This window comes from Lycorma delicatula, chromosome 4, assembly GCF_047948215.1.
Source record: "Lycorma delicatula isolate Av1 chromosome 4, ASM4794821v1, whole genome shotgun sequence".
NCBI lineage: Eukaryota > Metazoa > Arthropoda > Insecta > Hemiptera > Fulgoridae > Lycorma > Lycorma delicatula.
The window spans coordinates 66,715,504-66,738,601 of NC_134458.1; the positions used below are offsets into that span (position 1 = coordinate 66,715,504).

General features: G+C 27.3%; 1 protein-coding gene across 8 annotated transcripts in view; it reads left to right on the forward strand.

The window, feature by feature from the left end:
- The window catches only part of Ca-alpha1D (Ca[2+]-channel protein alpha[[1]] subunit D), a 659,257-nt gene that overhangs the window by 494,458 nt on the left and 141,701 nt on the right, over positions 1-23,098 (forward strand). For 6 of the 8 annotated variants that reach the window (XR_012756106.1, XM_075363219.1, XM_075363216.1 and 3 more), the window contains 2 exons: positions 6,248-6,355; positions 20,421-20,473. Coding sequence is in view for 7 of the 8 variants with exons in the window: in XM_075363219.1 (XP_075219334.1) it covers positions 6,248-6,355; positions 20,421-20,473 (161 nt within the window). In the remaining variant the exon portion in view is untranslated. The remainder of the gene's footprint in view (positions 1-6,247; positions 6,356-20,420; positions 20,474-23,098) is intronic. The other 2 variants (XM_075363220.1, XM_075363222.1) reach the window with 1 other exon arrangement.

Here is a 23,098-nt window from a genome sequence, read left to right on the forward strand (position 1 = left end):
ATAGACTTTTTGAATAATTTCTTACATTATTCTTACAATTGAACTTCAGTCCCATTCTCAAACAACTTTTGTTATTCCTTACAAGTTATGAGTCATCTGGATAAGGAAAGGGATTAGTTTTATAATTGTTTCAGTAATTTTTTAATTTATTAGTAGAAAAATTAATTTAAATTAAATACTATTAAAACATTATTAAAAAACCTTGTGTGTGTAACTAGACGACTTTTTACCCATTTCATTATGAAATTATTTTTTATTTATTTATTTTTTTTTTTGAAAAGAAAGGTTAACATGAGTTTTAGATCATATAGCTTCTGTTATCATTAAATATAACAAATTACTTGTTCTGCATAGTTTAATTATTTAAAAAATTAAATTCAAGTTTTCTAGCCAGTTTCTATGTTAGTCTGTGAGGTTAAAAATGTCTGCAGACATAAATGATCTACGATTCATTAGTTTTTAAAAAGACCCACAATTGCAGAAAGGAGAAGAAGCCTGTCTCCTTTCTACAGTATCACAGCACTACATTCCATGTACTGTTACTGATCTCTTCAGTTGTGTCCAAAGCTGTTGTGGAAGGGAGAACCCAGCTGGCCTCATAATTGGATCAAATGATACACTAACTTTCACTTTTAGTATATCAATTTATTCCAAATTATTTGAATGTTTCTCTTTTTAAAACTCTGATTTATATTAATCCTTGTGATATTTTACCCTCAGTTGTTTTCATTACAAATAAATTAAACTGAATTAAGCTTTTTTTAATTTTACTTGTTGGGGTTAAACCACTATTAATTAATAATCCATGTAATATAAAATTCTTTAGATAAATTTTAAAGGGCTGATTAATACTCACATATAGTTGTAGCCTACATGTCATTCCTGGTATGGTATTTGAGTCAGTTTTATTCTCTTCAAAAAATATTTTGCTATTTTCCTTTCTTTGTCACTCACTTCTGGAAACTATCCAGAATTAATAAACTTTTTTCTTTGCCCAGTTTTCGTCTTTTATCTGTTTTTGCTGTGACATTCAATTTTTAAATGGAGTTTACTCCAAAATAGAGCCAAGTTGGAAGCTGCTATTTTGGATTTAAATTAGAACCCCTTGCATCACCCTGCAAAAGAGCATCACTAAATTCTGTTGTAAGCTGACCACCTGCCCTTGTAAGACACACTTCATATCCAGTCATATATTTTCATTTTAATTATGAGGATCAATTAATTCATATGACGTTCAAGAAATCTGATATTCGTAGTGATTAGTTGATGTGCACTCTAAAATCTGTAAGCAGTACTATTCCTTCGTTGTATAGTAAATGTACCTTAGCTTGTTACATCTTTGTATTAATAAGCCAGAAATGTGTACACTAAGGACTAGATGTTGGCTGGGAGAGAGATTGTGAAGGATCTTTCAGCATTAAATATAATTAGTCCAATTGAAATTATCAGATTGATAAATACACTTAATAAATGTATGAATCTTATATACATATTTTTTTCTCTTGCCATATTTTTGAGTATTTATGACATTACTCGCTGATTTGTTAAATTATAGGTCAGTTGGAATTGATTTTATGAAAATATTATTAGTGGAATTACAGAATCCATTCAGGTGTCATTTTGTTGAAAAAGGAAAATAATTTTTGATCAAGTTTGGGTATGTGCCTGAAAGTTGTCACATTCTATATTTGGCTAAAGAGAAGTGAGGAGAATGCTTTCATTTTGAGCATGAAGTTCAAACTGCATGGAATTCTGAGATATCCTTAATAACAGTTCCTCCAAATTTGATGCTGCTACATTTTTCTTATAGTTTTTCATTAAAGATCTAGTATAGTTTTATCACTGGTCTTGCCAAGGTAAAGATTCAATCTCACTCATACTACAGAAAAGACACTGGATAAATTGAATCAAGTTTTGCAAGAAATTTATTTTAGGAAAGATTATTGCCATATTTCATCAAACAAAATGACTTTTTCACCTACTTAATTTTTTTTTTTTTTTAAATAAGGTTGAAATTATTATTTAATGTTTAAATAATAATAAGGTTGATATGTATTTGTTATAAAATTTTTTTCATATTATCAGAATTGTAAAGCCCTTCTTGAATTATCTATATTCAAAATATTTATGATAATAAAATATTTAGGAAAAGACTAAACACTTTATTACTTTGCAAGTCTTTCTAACCGTGCAGGAGATTTCCTGCCCAGAGTTGGCATACCCCTAAATTCTTGTTGTGTTATGTCCCTGATCAGTGTGACCCCAGATCTTGGAGTTACACTATTTTCTCTTATAGTAAATAAATAATTACTGATTACTTAAACTTGAGTTAATCTTTTGAATTGCGTTATATTATTTATGATAACTTTGATTAATTCTTTATCATTTTATTTATTTTGAATGAGAAAAAAAATTAAAATTACTCAATTTTATTTATGATGTAACTTATTTATTTCTGAAGGAAAGGTAGTTGATCAAAAGAAACTTATTAGATTTCTTTATATTACTTGTAAAAATAGATTTTATTTGCAATGTAAAGTATTTATTTTGTTACCTCAGTTGATAATTTTTGTTAACATTTTGAGCACAATTTTCATAAATGGATTTTATTTATCTTTATATCATATTTGAATTTTTGTCATACCATTCAATTTTGATAGGCTTTAATCGCAGGCCAGAGTAATCAATGGAGTTCCTTGGCTACAATAATACAGAAGTCATATTATTAGCTGAAAAAGTTTCTTTACTGTCTGGCAAGGGAAAAATCATGTTGAAAAGACCACCATTACTTATTAGAATTGTCTTCTGAAAGCACAGTACAACTTCCATTTAATTATACCAACTGATTTTCTTAATTCTATTTATAGTAATTGTTTATTTTAACTCCCAAAACTGGAAATTCTTTTATGGATGTTTTGAGGCCAGTTGCAGGAGAGTGGAAGTTTTACTCATTGTGTCAGTTAAGCAGCTGCTTCTTCTCTGGTTGCTGGATCAGGACTCTTTAATAAACTGATGACAGACATCTGTTTTGTATTAACTGAAATCATATGTTAGGTTAATGGCCTACAGTCTTCGGTCAGTCTTAGTTTTTATATTAGTAAATGATGGTTTGTAGTAGTGTGTTTTGTCAAATTGTTTCAAAACATTAACTGCAGTACAAGTACTCATATTTATTGTTCAGAAATTTTCTGCTGCATCATGAAGAAGGTGCATTGTGGTAGTAGAACAACATTGGAACACTTTCAATGGTTATTAATCTTGGTTTAATTTCTTGAAAAAATGGATATACATGAAAATCATGTTTTTAAATCAAGTTGTTCTATAATTACATAGATACCAGTAAATGGCAGAATATTTTAAAGTATAATTTACGGCCTACAGGAATCTGTTAAAAATATCTAAATACATTTTAGGCCTGCTGACTATCTGTCTAGTGTAAAAAATAATTTTAATTTTTCTTAAGTCGGAGATCAGTCAGTATTGTACTACATCATATTTGTTTTATTATCCACTGCAGAGCTGTTTCATTATTGCATTTTATTTTTTTCTGTTATCTCTAAATTTTTGCTTTTTAATTCTTTTATAGATGAACCTTTAATTATATTCCAGTGTGATATAAAATTGTCTCTTTCTAGGAGCTTTTTTCTAATTATGTTTTCTATGATTCAAGTCAGACATTAGAATCATTGAGTTTAATTTTAATGAAATGATCATGCATTGATTAATTACAGTATAAACCAGATGTTCTATTTAAGTGTACTTCTGAATAATACATTATTTTGTCTTTAAGTTTCCATCAAATTAAAAATACATCTGAATATTTAAATGTGATGTTTAGAATAAAATAATTGAAAACAGAAGAGAGAATTGAAAAATTACATAGAGTTTTATTTTTATTTACAGTATTTAGATTTTAGTTGTTTATACTAAATGATGTAATCTTAAAATAATTTTTACCACTCTATCCTTATCACAGTTGTCAGTTTCTGAAGTTGATGTAACTTCACTGCTATTTTCATTCTCATTTAATTTTGAAAAAACCATTTAAAGGAAAAACCAGCATTGTTATTCTGACCCAAGCTTTACAGCTACATATTCTACCTTTTATAATTTTTTTTAAGACATCAGTTGCTAATTCTTTACCCAATAAAGTCAATGCTGTGCTGTTACCCACCATACAATAAGTGTGTCCAATGTTCTACACTGATTGGTTCATTAGATATAGCTTTGACTTTTGGTATTATTCTTACTTCATATCCTTTTATTTTCAAGATTCTACTCCCTAAGACATTCCAGTGTCATACAACCATCAGTTTGTAAGGGATCCTTTTTTTCTGTTTTGCCTTAAACCCAAAAGCTATATCATCATTGATGCCAGTTTTTATTTTGCCATTTGATCTAATTTAAAACTTATCCTTATTTGCCTACATTACATCAGCTCAGTAAAACTAAAGATTATCATTGAATTTTTTCTGAGAGATGATTGTAAGAGCATCAGTCATCATGTTATGTTGCTTAATTTCAAAATTTCATTCATCAATATCCTTGTGAGCATCCTAAATTATTCAGCTGCTTGGTGATTTGTTAGCAGAGTGAAAAATATACTGTTACTTAAGAGATTGGTTTACATTATTAGTTTTTAACAAACATTGTTTATTATTTAAAATATCTCAAAAAATTAATTTTTTCTGCTTATAAAACCCAAATTAAATGAAAATGAGTAAAGATATTATTAAAAGTTACACTTGTACAATAATTGTCATCAATTTTTTTGTACACTGATAACTAGATTTACTTATGATGCAGTGGTGGCTAGTATATAAGTTATAGCCTACTTATTTTAAACATTCAGTGATATATATTAAATTTTGAGGAAAAATTTTGTATCATTTTTATGTAGAATAATATTCTGTTAACTTATATACAGGAACTACCAGATAAACTTAATGAATAGACAATCATAATGTTGTTTTTTAATTCATATAATGAAGATGTCAGTAGTAATAATAAAATAGTATTAAGCCCTGAGCATATATTGAAATAATGAACATTAATTTTATTCGGTGGCTTTGCTCTCATAGTTATATTTTAAAGAAATTGTGTTAATTTTGTAACTGTTACAGGTACATTATTCAGTACATAATTTTAATATGTTATTTATTTGATTAGCGATCGATAAACACGGATAATATAACTTATTCTATGTTATATAGTCTTTGCTTGCTGACTCCCATATAATTCTGATAGTCTGCATTAAACATGTGATTTAATATATGAACTAGTAAAATTGTTTACTACAGCTTAAATATCTTATTTGTTCAGATAAATATCTCAGGCTAAATGTGTACCCAGTAGTGAAGGTTTTCCATATTAGTAAGACCTAACTTCATCACATTAGTTATTAAATATAAAGAAAAGGTTATAGTATATTTACATAAAATGTGAGGAATATTATGAATAAAGTGTTATCTTTATCAGGGACTAATAATTTTAAATTTAGGCGTCAATTTTACCATATGTCAAATATGCATTTTCTGTATGTTTAGTTAACAATAAAGCAAAAATGTTCTCCCATAATTCAATACTTTGTTTGTTGTGCTCTATTTTAAATGCCATTGAACTTCCATTATTATTGTTTATTATTCATTTATTTATGTTTTTAATGATCTTTTTTTTTTTAAGAGTATCTATAAATATTAACGTAAAAGAGTAAATGAGATTCTTTTAAATTATTTTTTATGGTTTTTATTGTGTTGTAATATAGCAGTCTTCATGATATAAAATGTTTTTTTATAAATTATTCATTGATTCTTTTAAATTGTTAAACATAATGCAAAGAGTTGCAGTTTGAAATGTTAAAACATAGAGGCAAAAGCTGTTTATTAGGAAAGTTAATCCTGTATTCCATGCGAATACCTTTTAACCTGTTCTTCCTGTTTTCTTATTTATTTATAGTTTTTTATTATTACTTCTCCATTTCCTTACCTTGATCAATTGTAGGTGAAGAAGACAAAAGACGAGTCGCGAGCAGTCTACCAAAATTACCTCTTTTTTTTTCTTTTTTTTTATTAAATACCGATACTGACATGTACCTTTCTTTTTCTCTTTTTCTACCTTCTTTCTTTCTCTTTCTTTCTTTCTTTCTCTCTCTCACTCTCTCTCTCTCTCTCTCTTTCTTTGTCTTTCTCTCTCTGTTTCTTTCTTTCTCTTTCTTTCTCTTCCCCCTATCTTTTTTCCTTGTTTATAGTACGTAGTGAAATGCGTGATAGTAGCAATAAAGACGATCGGGAATATCATGCTGGTAACATACCTCCTCCAATTCATGTTTGCTGTCATAGGAGTGCAACTCTTTAAGGTAATATATTCCCATACCTTAATTAAACCTACTCTCTGCTTGCTGAATGGGTGTAGGTGTACGCTTGCTTTGCGCATTATGTACTGCATGATACTTAACATAATAGTATTTAGTGATTTACTTAATTTTAATTATTTCTGCTATTGTTACTTATTTATTTTTTGTATTTTCATTAGTATTTCATCATATATAAGTTTATTAAATGACACATTAGTATTTGTTATCTGATGATAACTACTCATTTTCATCATTCTCTGTAAACTTTAAACGGTTAGAACAAAATAGTTTTTGATGTAATTAGGAATTTTTTTTACTGTTCTACTCAGTTTTAGTTGTGATATAGCACAAAATAACTTTGTGTAGTATGAATTATTTGTAAACAAACATAGAAAAAACTAGTATGCCTTACTGAATTTTCATGTGATTAATATTTGTAAGTATCTTTTAGGTTAAAATCTATAAAATATTATGGGATTTCTCTTTTTCTTGTTTTTAGTATATTTATTATTTTAATATGTTATTGTTAATCAAGACCAAGTTCTTTGAATGCAATTTTTTAAGTATTATTCATTAAATCATACTTTACAAAACACAAACCTTCAAGAAGAAAAAAATGCTAGAAAGTTACTGAAATTTTTGAATGAATATTTAATGTCTATTAAGGTGTGCATGTGTGTTGTGTGTGTGTGTGTGTGTGTGTGTGTATGTGTACATTAACTTATGTCAAGATAATTGTTTTTGGAAATGATGTTATTCTTAAATTCTATTAGTGAACTAAAATTAATTAATTAATAAATTGTACAAAAATGTACTAATTGTTAAATTGCATAGTATTATCATCTTCATGTTTATATGATATTTTTGCTGAAGTATGTGTCACATAGTCAGGGCGAGTTGTAGGCATTAATTACTATCATACCTACTTTAATAGCAAAGATGACTGTTGAATGATTAGCATGACAAATTTGTTTAAACCTTTTTTATAAAACCAGATTTAAAAATAAATAATTTCTAAATACTTAAAATCAGAATTCTATATATTTAGAAAAAATCAAGTTTAAATTTGAAAAAAAATTGTAATTATACTGATAAGGTGAAATTGGCTAAAACCTTCATAGAAAACTGATTCTCCATGTAAGAACAGTGTGCACAACTCGCACGTACACATAAGCATAACATATACATGCATACTTTCACATAGTTGTAAAACTGCAGAAAATTTATTTTGAGTTAGTTAATTATTATTGTATATAAAAGATCTCAGTAAAAAACAGTGCTTAATTAGATTATTTTGATAATTGTACTTAGTGCAGTAATAAACAACTAAAATATTTTAAGAAATAACAGTCAGACATTGTTATTTTGTTTTTGTGTAAAGACAATCGGTTTATATTTTCTTACCTTTATTTACTTTATAAGTATAGGTAGAATCCTAGAAGTTATCATATGATTTTACATTTTTTCTTCTAAAATGTATGCAGTAGTACATGTAATAGTTATTATGGTACTTATATAATTGAAAAAAAAAAACATCATTTGGTTAATATTATCTGTAATTATTTTGAAACTCTTTTAGTTTGAATAGAATTCTTCTTCATTTGTTATTGATACTTCTGTTACTATTATAATTATTACTACTATACTCTTGGTGGTAGTAAACCACCACCACTATTACTATTACTAGTACTACTGTCATTTCTTCTTATACTTTACTCTTGTTCAGTTCTGTTAATAGAAAATATTCTATTTCAAATTTCAATTTTGTGAACAACAGAAAATATTGAAAACAAGTTAACTCATGTTCTTATTAAAGAATGCAGGATCAAGTATTTCTCTACAAACCCTGGAACCACGTTGTTCATTCACTCAAAACTTCTTCATTCTTGCTCGATTAAAATTTCTCCATAATTGCTTTGTTTGTTTCTGTGTTGACTTGTAATCAGTAACATTTAATGTATCTCATAAATTTTGTTTTGAACACCAATTCATACATCATTCAACACTGTCAAGAGGTCTTTAAAAGAAACTGCTAACTTTATGTGGATCTAAAACTAGCAATTCTATAAGTTGTGTATCTAAAAGACGTATCTTACTTTTTGAAGAAATAATAGTTAAATGAAAAATAAATTATTTGGTCTTTGTCAGAAAATAGTACTAAAATCAGTCACCAATTCAAATTTATTCATTGATACATTATCTTGACTTTTGACATTGATGTAAATACTTTTGTGCATAATATAGGATATTTCAACACATCGGTAAATCCACATAACAGCTTGTATCTGTTGTTTTATATATGTTATGTAAAATAAGTAATATTATTTTTCTGTTTGTCTGTTATCACCCAAGTTATAGCTCAAGCATATATTAGTACTGTATTTTAGTATAATTTTCTTTTGTATTCATCATTGGAATTAAATTATTTGTTCCTTCCTGCTCTGACAAGTTGTACATCAAATATCTAGTGACAAAATTATGCTTCGCAAAAAGTATTTTTAAGTTATTTGCAAAGCCATCGCAGAATTTACATAATACTGTGTATAAGGGAATATAGTATATGTTATAATGTATATAATTTTTGTTTTTCCTGTAACTGTCATAAACTTCTGCAGTTTATTAGCCATTAATAAATATTGAACTCAATGAAATGGCACTCGACATCATTTAGCTTCGCTAATCTAGTTGAAACAATAAATGAAACGTGGTTTTGAATTTTGGCATTTTATCCTTAGTTCACATCCTCCAGTTTTCAGGATGCTCCTGAAATATTCCAGGAGTTTTGGAATCATTGGGTCACAAAGGGTGCAGTTTACTATGACCTGATAGTTGAAATTGTTACCATATACTGTATACATTTATGAACTGGACATAGCCATTATTCTTATCACTTTGACTTACTCTTATTCAATGTTTTACTTTTATTTCGCTAAGAATAAAACACAAATAACTCTTGGCAATATATAAGCTAACCTTTTTGTCTATTAATATGTGATTGCCTATTGAAAATTATTTTTTGCATTTTCCATTTTAATTGAAATGAATTGTACAATTAGTGTTAAAAAATGTTAATGACTTTTCATAAATATGAAACATTAAGTCGATGTTATTAATACAAGTCATTATTTTTAAAAGCACTGGTCATATTGTTTAAATTTTTTGTTGATTTCCATATGTCAAAGTTAGGATTAATACAAGAGGTTTTAGATGAAGGTAGTGTATCTATTTATGCATGAATTACTCAAGGCCACACAAGTACTAAAAGAGAGTTGCAGGTTAAAATCCTCTTGTAAGTGGTAACTGATTATTCAAAACTACAAGTAACTATTCCTCTGATGGACTAAAGTTGATCAGATCATTAATTTCCTTGGTACAAATTGTATTAGAAGATCTAACTACCAATCAGAGTGTTGGCATGAAGAATTTATTTTACTTATAGATTATGTGATTTTTTTGTGATTCCATAAATGGGTTCAACAAAGTTTCTCCTTTAATATGATTTTTATAAACTTGTTCAGAGCTAAAATAATGACTGCACAACTATTTTTCCATTTGATAGATTATTAAGAAATGGCTTATTATTCATTCACGATGTTCATTACACTTAGATTGTATGATTTGTTTTTTTTTTTCACTATTGTGATTCAAATTTTCTATCATTTCTTACTAGCTACTCATAAGTTTCATCTTAATTTACTACATAACTACATACATTATAAATAATAACTTTGTATATGTATATACTGTATACATTGTATGCATATACTGTATATATTGTTTGTATTACACTTAGCTTTTGTGCACTTATAAATAAGAACTTAATAAACACTTTTCCCAAGCCAATTGTTTTATTTGCCATTGATTAATTTTGTCCTATCTCCTAGAATACCTAGGACAGAAGTCCAAAGGAAGATGGTCTACGAAGTCAGACAATATTAGTCAACAGTAAATACAAGAGTTTATTAAAGTGCTTATTAAGTTATTATATATGTACACAATGTAATTATGTTGTATATTATAATTATAAATAAATACATATGTGTTAATGGAATGTACAGTATTGTTTGTATTTTTTTAATTGGAGGTATACAACAAAAAACGTATTTTTTAGTTTTATCAGGAACAGGCACTGTAGTGTGAATTTATTCTGTTGTTTACAAGAATATGTTTGCATCAACTCAAAGTTGTTTTCAAAGTCTAAGATATATATGAATATAACATTATTATGTAAATAAAAATATCCAAGAAAGTATAATTAGTGAAATTTAGAGTTTTAATCTCTGTCTCCAGAAGTGATGTTAGAGTAACCTCAGGTTTTTTCATCATTGATTCTATGCTTAATTACATTTTTAAAAAATGCCTTGTATGTATTTATTGCATGCACTGCGCACTGATTATCTTTTCTTTTATTGAACCTGATCAGTTAATGAAATTAGTAATTTATTTATCATCGCTTTCAGTCGGGTGTAGATTACAAAAGAGTAAATATTTGGTCGCTTTATTATTTTCTCTCATTTGTATAATTCATAAAATTTTAATTAAATATTTTATATGCTTTTCACTTTAAGAATGCTGTTACTTTTTTATTTTTATTTTTTTAGAGAATACTAAGTAAAGGTGAAATTATAAAAGAAAATTGCATAGTTTTTCAGTAGTTCTCATATTAATTTTATTTACTTGTATTTGACTGAGCATGCGTAATTGTTGCTGAATTAGCATGATGAATACAGCATTTTTGATAGCATAATGTTTGTAGATTATATTTATTTGTTTATTAAATGAACCAGATATAATAACTAAATCTTTAAAATCGTAGTACAGGAAGGATTTTTGTTTAATTATCCTACACTAACTTATTTGTATAGCTTTATGTATATAATTGTATTAAAAAAAGATCACATTTTATTTCTATTATTGAACATGTAATTAAGTTAGATTTCAAATGGATCACATATATTAAACTATTTTTTTAGTAATACATTATTACTATTATATCATTACTATTTTTTTTTTTTTTTTTTTTTTTTAAATTATGGCTCAAACAATCACGTTGGCTGGTTTCTGCTTACCGTGTCGCATTACAGTACATAATCGTAGTTTTTATATAATATAAACTTAAAATGAATTTTTTTTCTTTTTAATGGATGTTTTGGTTTTGATAACAGAACATTCATTAATTGACTGAATGAAAACATTTATATCCTCAAAATTATAAAAATTGTTACTGGTTATCAAGAAATAAATATATTTTCAAAGATTTTTTATCAGTTTTTTTTAATATTTGTAACATTTACCTTGTATTTTAAAACGAATAATATTTTTATAAATTTGTGAAGTTCTTATATCATATAACTGCTTCAACACCCATACCAGGTTCAATGGACTGCTAATATCCTTGTTACATTGTAGTAATTTATTGACTGATTTACTATTATCTGTCACAAACTGTAAGACAGACATGTACACCTTTATCTTCTCAACAAATTGTATTGATACTGTATCTGCATCCAAAAATTACTCAAAATGATTAGGAAATTAGGAATGATTAACAGTTAAGAAATCTTAATACTTAAAACTTTGTTAGATATGATCCATTAGATTTGTTTTTCACAAATTAAAAAATGTTATATTTATTTTCACATCACATTTCTGTCTAAAGAAAAAATCTTATTATGCTTCCCTTGCCATTTTTAATGATCTAAAAGGTCTCATGACAGATGTATTTAAAATTAAACCAAAAGATTTACTTTTATAAAATAACATTACTTTTTCGATGAGGTTTTAAATCATATTAATTAGATAAATTCATATTTCCTGTGCACTTATTAATGTATTGTTATGAACATACTTGAATATTTTTCAATAATGCCTTCAAAATTTTATTTTATTTCATATAGATTTTGTTTATGTATTTATTTGGATTTGACCTTATTCTCTTCTAATTTATTAATTTCTATGTACTCTGATCAAGGATTTTCCTTGGATTTTCTTGATCCAGGTAAATGCTGAAGCATTCCCTTTTTATATATTCATAACATCACACCTACTGTTCCTGACATGAACTATTAAATGTTTCGTTATATTTTTATCCGAATGAAGTAATTTAACACATATTTCTCTTTTGTGCATATCTTTCTGAAAATGTTCTCCATGTGACTAAAAAAAGGACATCAGTTGGGAAGTATTACTGTAAATAACCTAAATGTAGTGTAGATAACATACAGTGACCCACCTGGTTGGTCTAGTGGTAAACGTGTCTTCCCAAATCAGCTGATTTGGGAGTCAAGAGTTCCAGCGTTCAAGTCCTAGTTAAGTCAGTTATCTTTACATGGATTTGAATACTAGATTGTGGATATCAGTACTCTTTGGTAGTTGGATTTCAATTAACCACACATCTCAGGAATGGTGAACTGAGACTGTACAAGACTACACTTCATTTACACTCATACATATCATCCTCATTCATCCTCTGAAGTATTATCTGAAAGGTAATTACCGAAGACTAAACAGGAAAAAGAAAAGAAAGATAACATACAGTGAAGTTAACATAAACTTTCTATTAAGAAGTGATGATATCACTGTTTACTTATATTTTCACACCTTTTTCAACATAGAGCAGTCTGTATTGCATTAAATTAATTTTGGACAGTATTTATAACATAGATCGAAAACATGTGGTGAACTGAATTTCGGAGAGGGTGAAAAAGCTATTATTTGCAATTTGTATTCATTCATGTACAGAATTGTTTCTCTTTTCTTTAAGTTTTATTTAACTATTATCTCACTATTTATTGCCCCTTTGTATTAAATTTAGCCTTTTTCTGTCTATGTAATAGTATTTGTAACACTAGAGTAGTACAAAGTTCAGGTTTATTAAAACCAATATCAGTAGCACATTACTATCAATTTAAATAGTTTTTCAATTTTAGTCTTTAAGTTTAATAGAAATAAATCAATTGATTTTTAGAAATTGTATTTAAAATTTCCTCTGAAAATAAAATCATCAATAAATCAATCATATATTGTGTGTTATCGATAAAACATTTTTAAATGTAAATAAAATTTTGTCAGTTTATAAACACAACCTATTTTTGGAACTCTGACAAAGTTTTCACTTTATTTGTTTATTGACAGATAGAGTAATTTGCATCTGTCAATGGACAGATGAAGAAAGCAATTATAGCAGTTAGCAGTATAACTCTGGAAAACGTCAATCCACTGTTTTATCTGGGAGGTATCTTAGTGTTATTAGGAAAAAATTATCTTTGTTTCTTACACTTTTAACATTTTACCAACAAATTCTTTTTATCAGACCTTGACATCTTTTGAATAGATGACCCAGAGGCATGAAACACATTGTTCCATTTGCTATGAAACTAGCTAGTGAATTGACTCTTAGTTAATCTTTACAAAGAATCAAGTTCAACCAGTAAAATGACTTTCTTCGTCATCCTTCAGGGTATAGGTAAATTTCCTGTTGCAATCTTAAAAGAGTGCCTCAATGTGTCACCAATGCATTGAGACATTCTTTTAAAATGGCTTTCTTATTAAAATGCCAAGGTTTTTGTATACATATACTTTCTATGTTTGGTATCAACTCAACTTTTTCAGGCTTCAATGCATCCATATGTATAAAGAAATTATATAAAAAAACACCTCATTGTAACTTCACAGCAAATACAATGATGTTGCAACATGTCCATACATCTTGTTTACAGAATTAACTAGATCTATAAATTCCACTGTACATAATAAATTGAAAATATTATGAAATTAAAGTTTTGTATACTAAGTATTTTTTCATGAGCTATAAATGACAGGGCTCGTCTTTTATGTCATTCTAAAAATACTTATTTGTTCATACCAGTGAAATATTTTTTTTTAGTTTTATTTTAAAAAAAGTAGTTTTATGTAATGATTTTTATTAAGACATGATAAGGTGTAGAATCAGTCAGTTGGTTGGTGAAAATGTTGATGTCTAATTGTTAAAATCAATGAACATATGTATATTAAGCTTGATTTCAAGTCTCCAAAAAACTTTAATTGATAGTAAATGGATATGCATTATATAATTCATTTATATAGTTCTATTGCATATTATGTAAATAGTTTTTTAAAGTCCTCAATTCTACTAACTAATATTTATGTGACCAAAAAGTATTGCTGCATTCAATGAGAACAGATTGGTAGTCAATGGGCAGAAGGAAACTGTTCAAAATTCAAAAAGATATTCTGTGTAATAAAGGACGTCATAAGTAAAATCACTTAAACCAATAAAATTTCTATAAAATCTATATTCATCGGTTCACTTCAAATTTAACAATCTGTGACAACCATTACAATCTTTAAATTCACAAAAGAATTATATTTATTTGTTCTGTTATAAAATTATTTAAAGGTTAATAGCATTAAAATTGAAGCTGACTTTTCTTAGTGCATTAATAATTGGTGCTATTTTTATTAATACAGTGTAGATTCCCCAAAAGGGATAAGAGGTGCGTAGTTACCAATTAAATTTAACGTTCAATGTAACATGGCAATTATCATTCTGTCTTACACTGTAGTGTTTTGAACACATGTTAGTCTGTCAGCATTAAATCTAGGCTTTATCAAGAGTCAAGTAGCACACCCCACTTGAGCTGCAGCATTTACATCTTTGAAGTGGCAGTATGAGGATGTCTACTGGCCTGAAGGAAACTAACAGAAAGTCAGGTGACTCTGCTTAAATGAATTGTGAATTGTGGACTTCAATCTATACTTTAAATCATTGCATAGTACTAACCAAAGATGGTTCTTTGTTTTGCAAAAAGGTTGAGGTAGGGTACTACTCTTACATCCCAAAAGAAGTCACCATTATTTTCTCTGATGAAAATTTGATTTTTGCTTTTTGTGATGGACATGAGCATGTACCTCATGCTCAGACATGTTGATTACAGTTAGTAGGGTAGAGAGAAAAAACGTGTCACTACTAATTAAAAGTTCAGACATGCAAACATGTTTTTTTCAAGTCATATCTTTATCCTGTACTTGAATTCTCCATGTTGATGAAGATTTGATTTAAATGTTGTGCTCATTATCAGACTGGAACATGAAAATTATGTATTCATTCCTTTTTATGACACTCAGTTGTATGCAGATCCTTCAAAAATTTTCTTTCTAATGCATCTCCCAGCTTCACTCTGATAATTGACAGTTCCTAACACATTTTGTATATTTATTTTCATTTTGAATTTGTCTCTTCTTCTTCCTTCAGTCTTTATCTCCCTCACCCTCTTCAAAATATTATCTTTTTCTTCATACAGTGACTCCACCACTCAGATGCTGTACTATCAAAACATCTGTAATCCACATTTCATCTGTTCCTTTAAAATATTTAAAGGAACAGTTCATTTCACCCGGTTTATCCTTTGCTTAACATTCTCCATGTTAAAGCATCGATTCCAAATATTTGAAAATCACAGTTTTATTAAAATTAATTTTTGTTTGTTATGTTCTATTCTACTCTGTCTTCCAAATATTCAAGCCAGCTCTTTATTTACCTTTAAACTAAGCTTTGCTGAAATCTCTATCCATTGATCTACCTATTGTTGAATTTTTTGACTTGTCTCCCCCAAGATAATTTGGAAAAAATAGACATGCCTTCTTCTTGAATATCTTTTGTAACAGTATCGGAACAAAATGAAACAGGCTCATTGCAGATCCTTGTTGTAATTTGGAGTTTATCAGGAATGTCTTTTTAGCTGTGATAATGTGACTTTTCTTATTGTACATGTACTGTGCAGAACATAAAACCATTAATTACATTTTGTAGTTTCTTATTTATTCAAAATCACTGGAAATTATGTTTTTATCATTTTACATGGAATTTACAGATTAAGAACTCTCTAATTATGTAATATCAATATTATTTTATATTTATTGATGGATATAAGTGTTTTATCAATTGGAATGACTTTGGCACACATGCAATTTTTTTGCCTTTAAGCAATCTTATTTTAATTCCTTGCTAATTTTATGGATTATTCTCATTACTTTGTACATAATAAAATGCATATAAATATTGTATATGTACATGACAGTAATAATATCTAAATGTGTAACATTATAATTAAAATTTCTGTATTTTACTTTTACTACAAGTTAAATTTTATTCATATTTGATGCCCATTATGTCTTAAGTTCAGACACCTATTGAAATTGAAATACGTGTGTTAAATCTTTCCTGTTTTATTTACCAATAAGTGTGGAATATATCTCTATGCTTTTATTAATTATAGTTTAAATTATGTTGAACTCACTGATTTCTACATTTATTTAAAATAACTCTTAATGTATTTTAGTTACATATTTATGTTTTGTGAGTAAAAAAAAAATTAATGTGAAAAATACTTTTCTTTAATTTATTTCTTTAACATTTTTGTTGTTTTCTATTGCTTTTTATGTGATGTCTTTTCTGACGTTTTCGGTGTTCAGAAAATTTATTGTATTAGTAGAGAGTTAGGTAATACAGATACATGCGACAAGCATTACACCCGCGTGTGTACGAAAGATTTAACTCTTGTTTCATATAAATTTTGTGAAATTAACCTTTGTAACACCTAATGCGATATATATTTTTTTTTGTAAAATTATTTTGTTACTTTCATCAAATTAATTGAATGCTTTTCTAAGTAATGTAAAAATAACCTGTGCGATTATTGTAAAAATGTTAAAACAGTTTGTTTACTTTCATTCCTTTGTTTTTTTAATTACAATTTTATATAAATATTTGTCTTAACAATAAAACTAACAGAATATGAACACTATTCATACTTTAAAATTATTTACTAACAACAGTAATATTAAGTACACCTTTTGAAAACAGAAAATCAACTTCGCTTATACCTCCAAAATATCTAGAGCTTACAGTTTTTAATAATGACTTTTTGTCTGTTAAAAACAAAGTACAGGGATCATCCGCAAAGTGTGAAGTGTACATTAAATATGAAAATGTTAGGAGAGGAAAATGCAAAGTTACGTGGAACAGTTATTGTCGATTTTCATTTTTACCCATTCATTAAATGTATCCATAACTTTTAAATATAGTATGTGAATGTTGAAATTTATTTAATCTTACTGTTCTAAATTTTGTAATTTTTTTTTAATAATTTATTTTATTTTCAGTTTTTTGTTTATTGAAGAACAAAAAAGAACACATATGAATGGTACAAAATTGTTATATCCCAAAACCTGTAAAATATTATAATGTCATTCGTACTTAAAAATTATAATCAGATATGTAGATATTAATGTTTGACCCAATAATACATTTATAAATGAAAGCAAAATATTACTTATAATGATGATAAGTGAAGTGATATATTCTGCTTTCTTTAACTTTTTAAGAAACCTCAAGGATCGCTTCAGAAAAACATCTTTCTTTTTCTCTTTAAACTGTTGTATAATATCAATAAATTTCACTTTTTAAAACAGGAAAAATCTTTATCATTATGGTATGTGTTATAAGATCGAATTGTCAGTTTATGTAGTTTATTGAAGTGCACTGCGTTCATCGATATGTGGCTACGATAGTCATTTTTATTTATTATTATTTTTTAATTCTAATTATGAAATTAATCTTCCCCTGTTGTACGGATTACTAGGATAGCTGAATATGATTAAATGAGTGCAAAGGTAGTCAATGAAAAGTAGCGAAGGGAAATAAAAGTGGAGGAAATTAGCGACTTAATTCGTGGATGACCCCTATGTGGACAGTCTTGTGTCCGGAGTGCCGATAGATTGTACATAACAAGTTGGGTGTAGTAAGAATTGCTGACATTAACCGCATGCATGTCATTAACGGACCGAGGTCTGAATTATAATAATCAGTTTGATGTACAATTCTGCTGATATAAATAGAAAAAAATTAGAATATACATTGGTGTTTAGCGGACTCGTGGGGTCGTTATACATTTGAGTAAAATCTCGTAGTTTTTATTGTTTGTGAGTAGGTAAAAAGATAAGAAATTATTATATCCTACGCTGTAATTGTTCTGATAAACGTTCAGGCGATAATCTCGTGTAAAATTCAATATTTTAATTAGATATTAAATATTTTAATTAAACAAATTAAAGCAACGAATACGAAGTATGTGACTTATGTATATATACATAATATACATACACATACACACTTGTATATATATTATTATTATTAAACTATATCAATATTGTTTAATTGGTGATATTAACACACAGTATGTATTCGATAGTCGATAAATGTTTACGCTGTTGTAACATAAATCAGTTTACGGCGGTTTAATATGATTTCAATTTTCGGATAGGTGTGTTGGCATTACATCATAAATTTATAACAACAGCGGGTAATAGAGTCGTTACTTTAAAGTAATACTGAAAAAAAGTAGCTCCAAGTTACCTTATTTCTGTCTATATACATGTCCAGAGAAATGGATTGTATTAATCGAAACGATTAATTTTGTAGAAAAAGTACTATCGTTTTCGTTTATTTTAAGGTCATTGTGCAGTACTTTGAATGTCTATCGGTAACTCTTGTCTCTCTTGACCACTATATCGGCTTTACTTCGGCCAACCGATTTTATCGTTACTTATAAATCTTTTTTTTAATTTACATTCATTCTGTACTTCGTCCTGAGCGTTTACATTTCACGTAAGTCTAATTAAAATTGCAGTAACTGGCCTGTGTGTGATATGCTAGTATTTAGTTAACAATCTTTGATTCTTCTGATGAAATGTTGTCGGTGACATTTTAATAAAATCAGAAATTAATTTTTTTTAGCAATATTTTGAGACCTTTTGGAATCACTTTACGATAAAAAAATGAAATCCTGCTGTTTCGTTTAAGTGATGTTACACGAACTCTTTCAATTCGCGATCGTTTTCTAATAAGAAGTTTCTCAAGATCAGTCCGATAATAATTCGTACTCTCTTTTTTTATTTTAGAGATTTTTGTGAAACGGACGGAAAGTAACACTAAATGCAAATAATCCTATAAGAGCTTGTTAAGCTCGATTATAGGACGGTCGACCGCTAGATAGGTTTGTCATTATTAAGAATTGTACGATGGATTCAGTAACTTTCGGATTTAAAAAAATTAATTTCGTTAAATATTAATTTGAGATTTTTCCTGTTTCATCTCCATTGATTCTTTTTAGATCTACCGAGGCAATTCGACTGAGATTTTATTGTCAAGTGTGTGTTATTTTAATTTTAATTTTAGTTTTTTTCTTTGTTTTGTACTGTAAATATTTTCCTAATCCTAAATAACAACAAATAAAACTACTTATAAATAAATTTTGTTATTTATGATTTTATAATTTATCATATATAAATTATAATTTTATAAATAGGTTACTTTGTATATTTTTGATTTTTATTATAATCATAATGTTTAGAATAAAATTGCTATTTTTTAATAATAACAAAAATATATATTTTCTTTATTTTTCGGTTTACGGAATAGAAAACAAATTTCCTGTGTCGCACTTATTTTAATATATTCACTGTATTAGAAGTCGTAGTACTTAAACGCACGAACCCTTCTGGTTACTATAGATACCTGATGCTTTCAGCATACTGGCGTTTCAGATTCTCAAATAAACAAAGCAGATACCATTTTCTTTTTTTAATTTTATTATTTTCATTGTATTTAATTACAAATGTACAGTTAGTCAAGTTTAATCTTTTTTTGTTAATTATTTTAGAATTTTTAGTTTTTATTTTCCAAAATTTTTATATTAATTTTTATAGCACGTACATCACAATCACTGGTTTTTACACTGCTATGATGGGGTTTTGTTCACAAAAATGAGCACGCTACTATTAAAATATTACCGGTAGTGTACGTGAGGTTAAAAAATTCCCAGTATTTTTGCATTAGGTATAAATCCTATCATAACTTATCTTTCGTTTGCACAATAATTGTATTTATATATGTAATAATTAAAGTGCACATTAAAAGATTACTTAGTATTTAAATGCTTGTATTTTTTATTTACCAACTGCACATTAAATACTTAAATAAGATGATTCATTTCATTTTTAATTTCAGGGCAAGTTTTATTGCTGCAATGATGGCTCAAAAATGACTGAAGATGATTGCCAGTAAGTTATTTAGTATATTTATTTTTTTTAGGAATAATAATTATTTCCATAAATCTGTTAATTTTAAAGAATAGCGATACATAACATGGTACACTAGACAACGGATACTCTAAACAAATTGTTTTCTTAGTAAAATTAAAGTTATAATATTTGTATAATCCATGTATTATATGAAATAAACCATTGTAAAATTTTTAATTTTTAGTCAAGATATTCAATTTTGTTTTATGGAAGTTTGATCCATTTTAAAAAGTAAGGATGTAATTTTGCCTATATGTTTTACAATTTAATTTTGCATTTAAATATCTAGTAATCAAATAAATATAATCTCCCTGTGTGTATGTGTTATTCTCATAACTATTTTATATGTATATTTCATTCTTTTTTTTTTGTGATTTGAATAACTTTTTATGTAATTACATGTTAATTTATTGATTATTCCGGTAATGGTAGAAATAAAACCTCTTTTGCAATCTTCCATTTTATAAAGATGCAGAAAAATTGTATCTGATAATTTTGTTGTTTTTTGCAAGATTATTTTGAATTAGAATTATTATATTCATAATAATGATAAATATTTTATTATATCAATTCACATTTTGTTCCTGTTCTCATATATAGTGCAAGGCAAAGGCAAAAAGTAAAAAAGGAGTAAAGCTTACACAGGAGAGGAATGAAGATGTTTATTGGCAGAATGTAATGAATGATATATTAAGTTATGCTGAATATGAGGGGGTGAGAGAAACAGCATGGTAGAAGAACTAAGAGTAAGATTAGGAGAAATTACAATCTTAGTCATGATATTACATTGGTTCTCATATGGTGAAATTAATAATAAATATTGGATTTAAGTTTTGCAGGAATACTTGAATTCTTGGTGTACTTTTATAAGTCAACAACCTCCTTTATTTTTATAGGAAGCTCATCTGATGATAAACATATGACCACACAAGCCCAGAAAACTCCAGAAATTTATGAAAATCTAAAAAAAAGTTGAGAAGTCATTATTATATATATTTAAATTAAGTTGTTATACTAAATTTAGAGAAACAGCTATATGAACAAAAAGTCATAAATCATAAAATAAAATTTACTTTAGTTAATAAAAAACTACAACTCAATAGACATAAGGGGAATTATTACAGAAATAGAGCTTAAAAACTAAAAAAGTATTAATTATAAAAAAATAATAATTTGATAAGTAAAGAAAAAACACATACAGCATGTATTCCAAATAAAACTGTGCATCAATTTTTACTGACATCTAAATTATTATATTCAAATAACAATGATAGAAAAAGGAATAATAATTATTTACTAAAACAAATTTATTTTCAGTAGCGCTTAATATGTCCACCATTTGCCTCCAATCGTGCCCCAACACATTTTAATAAATTTGAAAATACATGCTGAAACAGTAAATGTGATTGCATTTATAAATTCAGTTGTGTTATTTTTTAGTTCATCCAAGGTATGAGGATTATTATAAACAGATCCTCTCATTGCTCCCCTTAAATAAAGATCCAAGGATTTCTCTCAGTGGCCAAATGTGCTTTGAAATAAGCAATCCTGGAAAACTTCACACAACAATTATGCAAAACATCGCCAGTGTGCGCCATTCATCCATTTTGTTGGAAGTATCTTCTAGAAATTTTTTCCTCATTTAGTTGGATGATGAAAGGATAAAGTTTTTATTTGCAATAATGTTTTGTTTTACTATATTCTGGAAAAACTGAATGATTTTCCACTTACATGATGTATAACAACCAAACTCTAATTTTTTTATCACATAATGATCATTGAAAAGTCTCATGAGTACTCACAGGCCACATCCAACCATCCTAGTTATTGGCTTGGCCCGATAAATGAAACCACCTTTCATCTGAAAAAGATTAAATTGTGAATGTCTTCTCCTTTTCCATTTATAAAATTCAAAAACTTCTGATAATATTCAAGATATTTAGGAAAGTCAGTATTGTGTAATGATTAACTGTAGTTGTTTTTTTTTATGGGACTAGTTTTAAATATTTAGTCAGTGCTCTGTATGTACTACTGCTTGAGATTTCTGCTTGTTGTGCCAACTTCCTGATAGATATTTTTGGACATTGAGTTTTGTGTTCAGAAATATCACATTCTACTTTTCCTCTATCTGAGTAAATGATCTTTCGGACTTGGGCATGTCTGACAGATATAGTTTTTCAGAATTTATTGATAAAAATTTTCATAGCGATGTGGGACATTGATGTCTGGAAATCTTTGATAAAACATTTCCTTAACCTATTCTTTGTACTCACCAGCACAATGAAATACATTAAAAAAAAAAAAAAAAAATGAACTTCAGGTGTTAAAACCATTGTTATACACTGGAAAAAAATTAGTAAACAAAGGCTTCAGCGATTATGGAAATAAATTTGATGGGAATTTTTAATAGCAATAAAAATTTTATTCATTCAAAAACTAAAATTAAGTAACAGGACATAGTCATACAAAGCAAGTAAACATATTTTCTCATAGGAACACATGTAACATATAAAACAATACAACAAATTTTATTTAAAAAATAAAATAAATATTAATTATCTGTTTGTTTATTATTTGCAAATAATAATTTGCCAAATGTTGTGC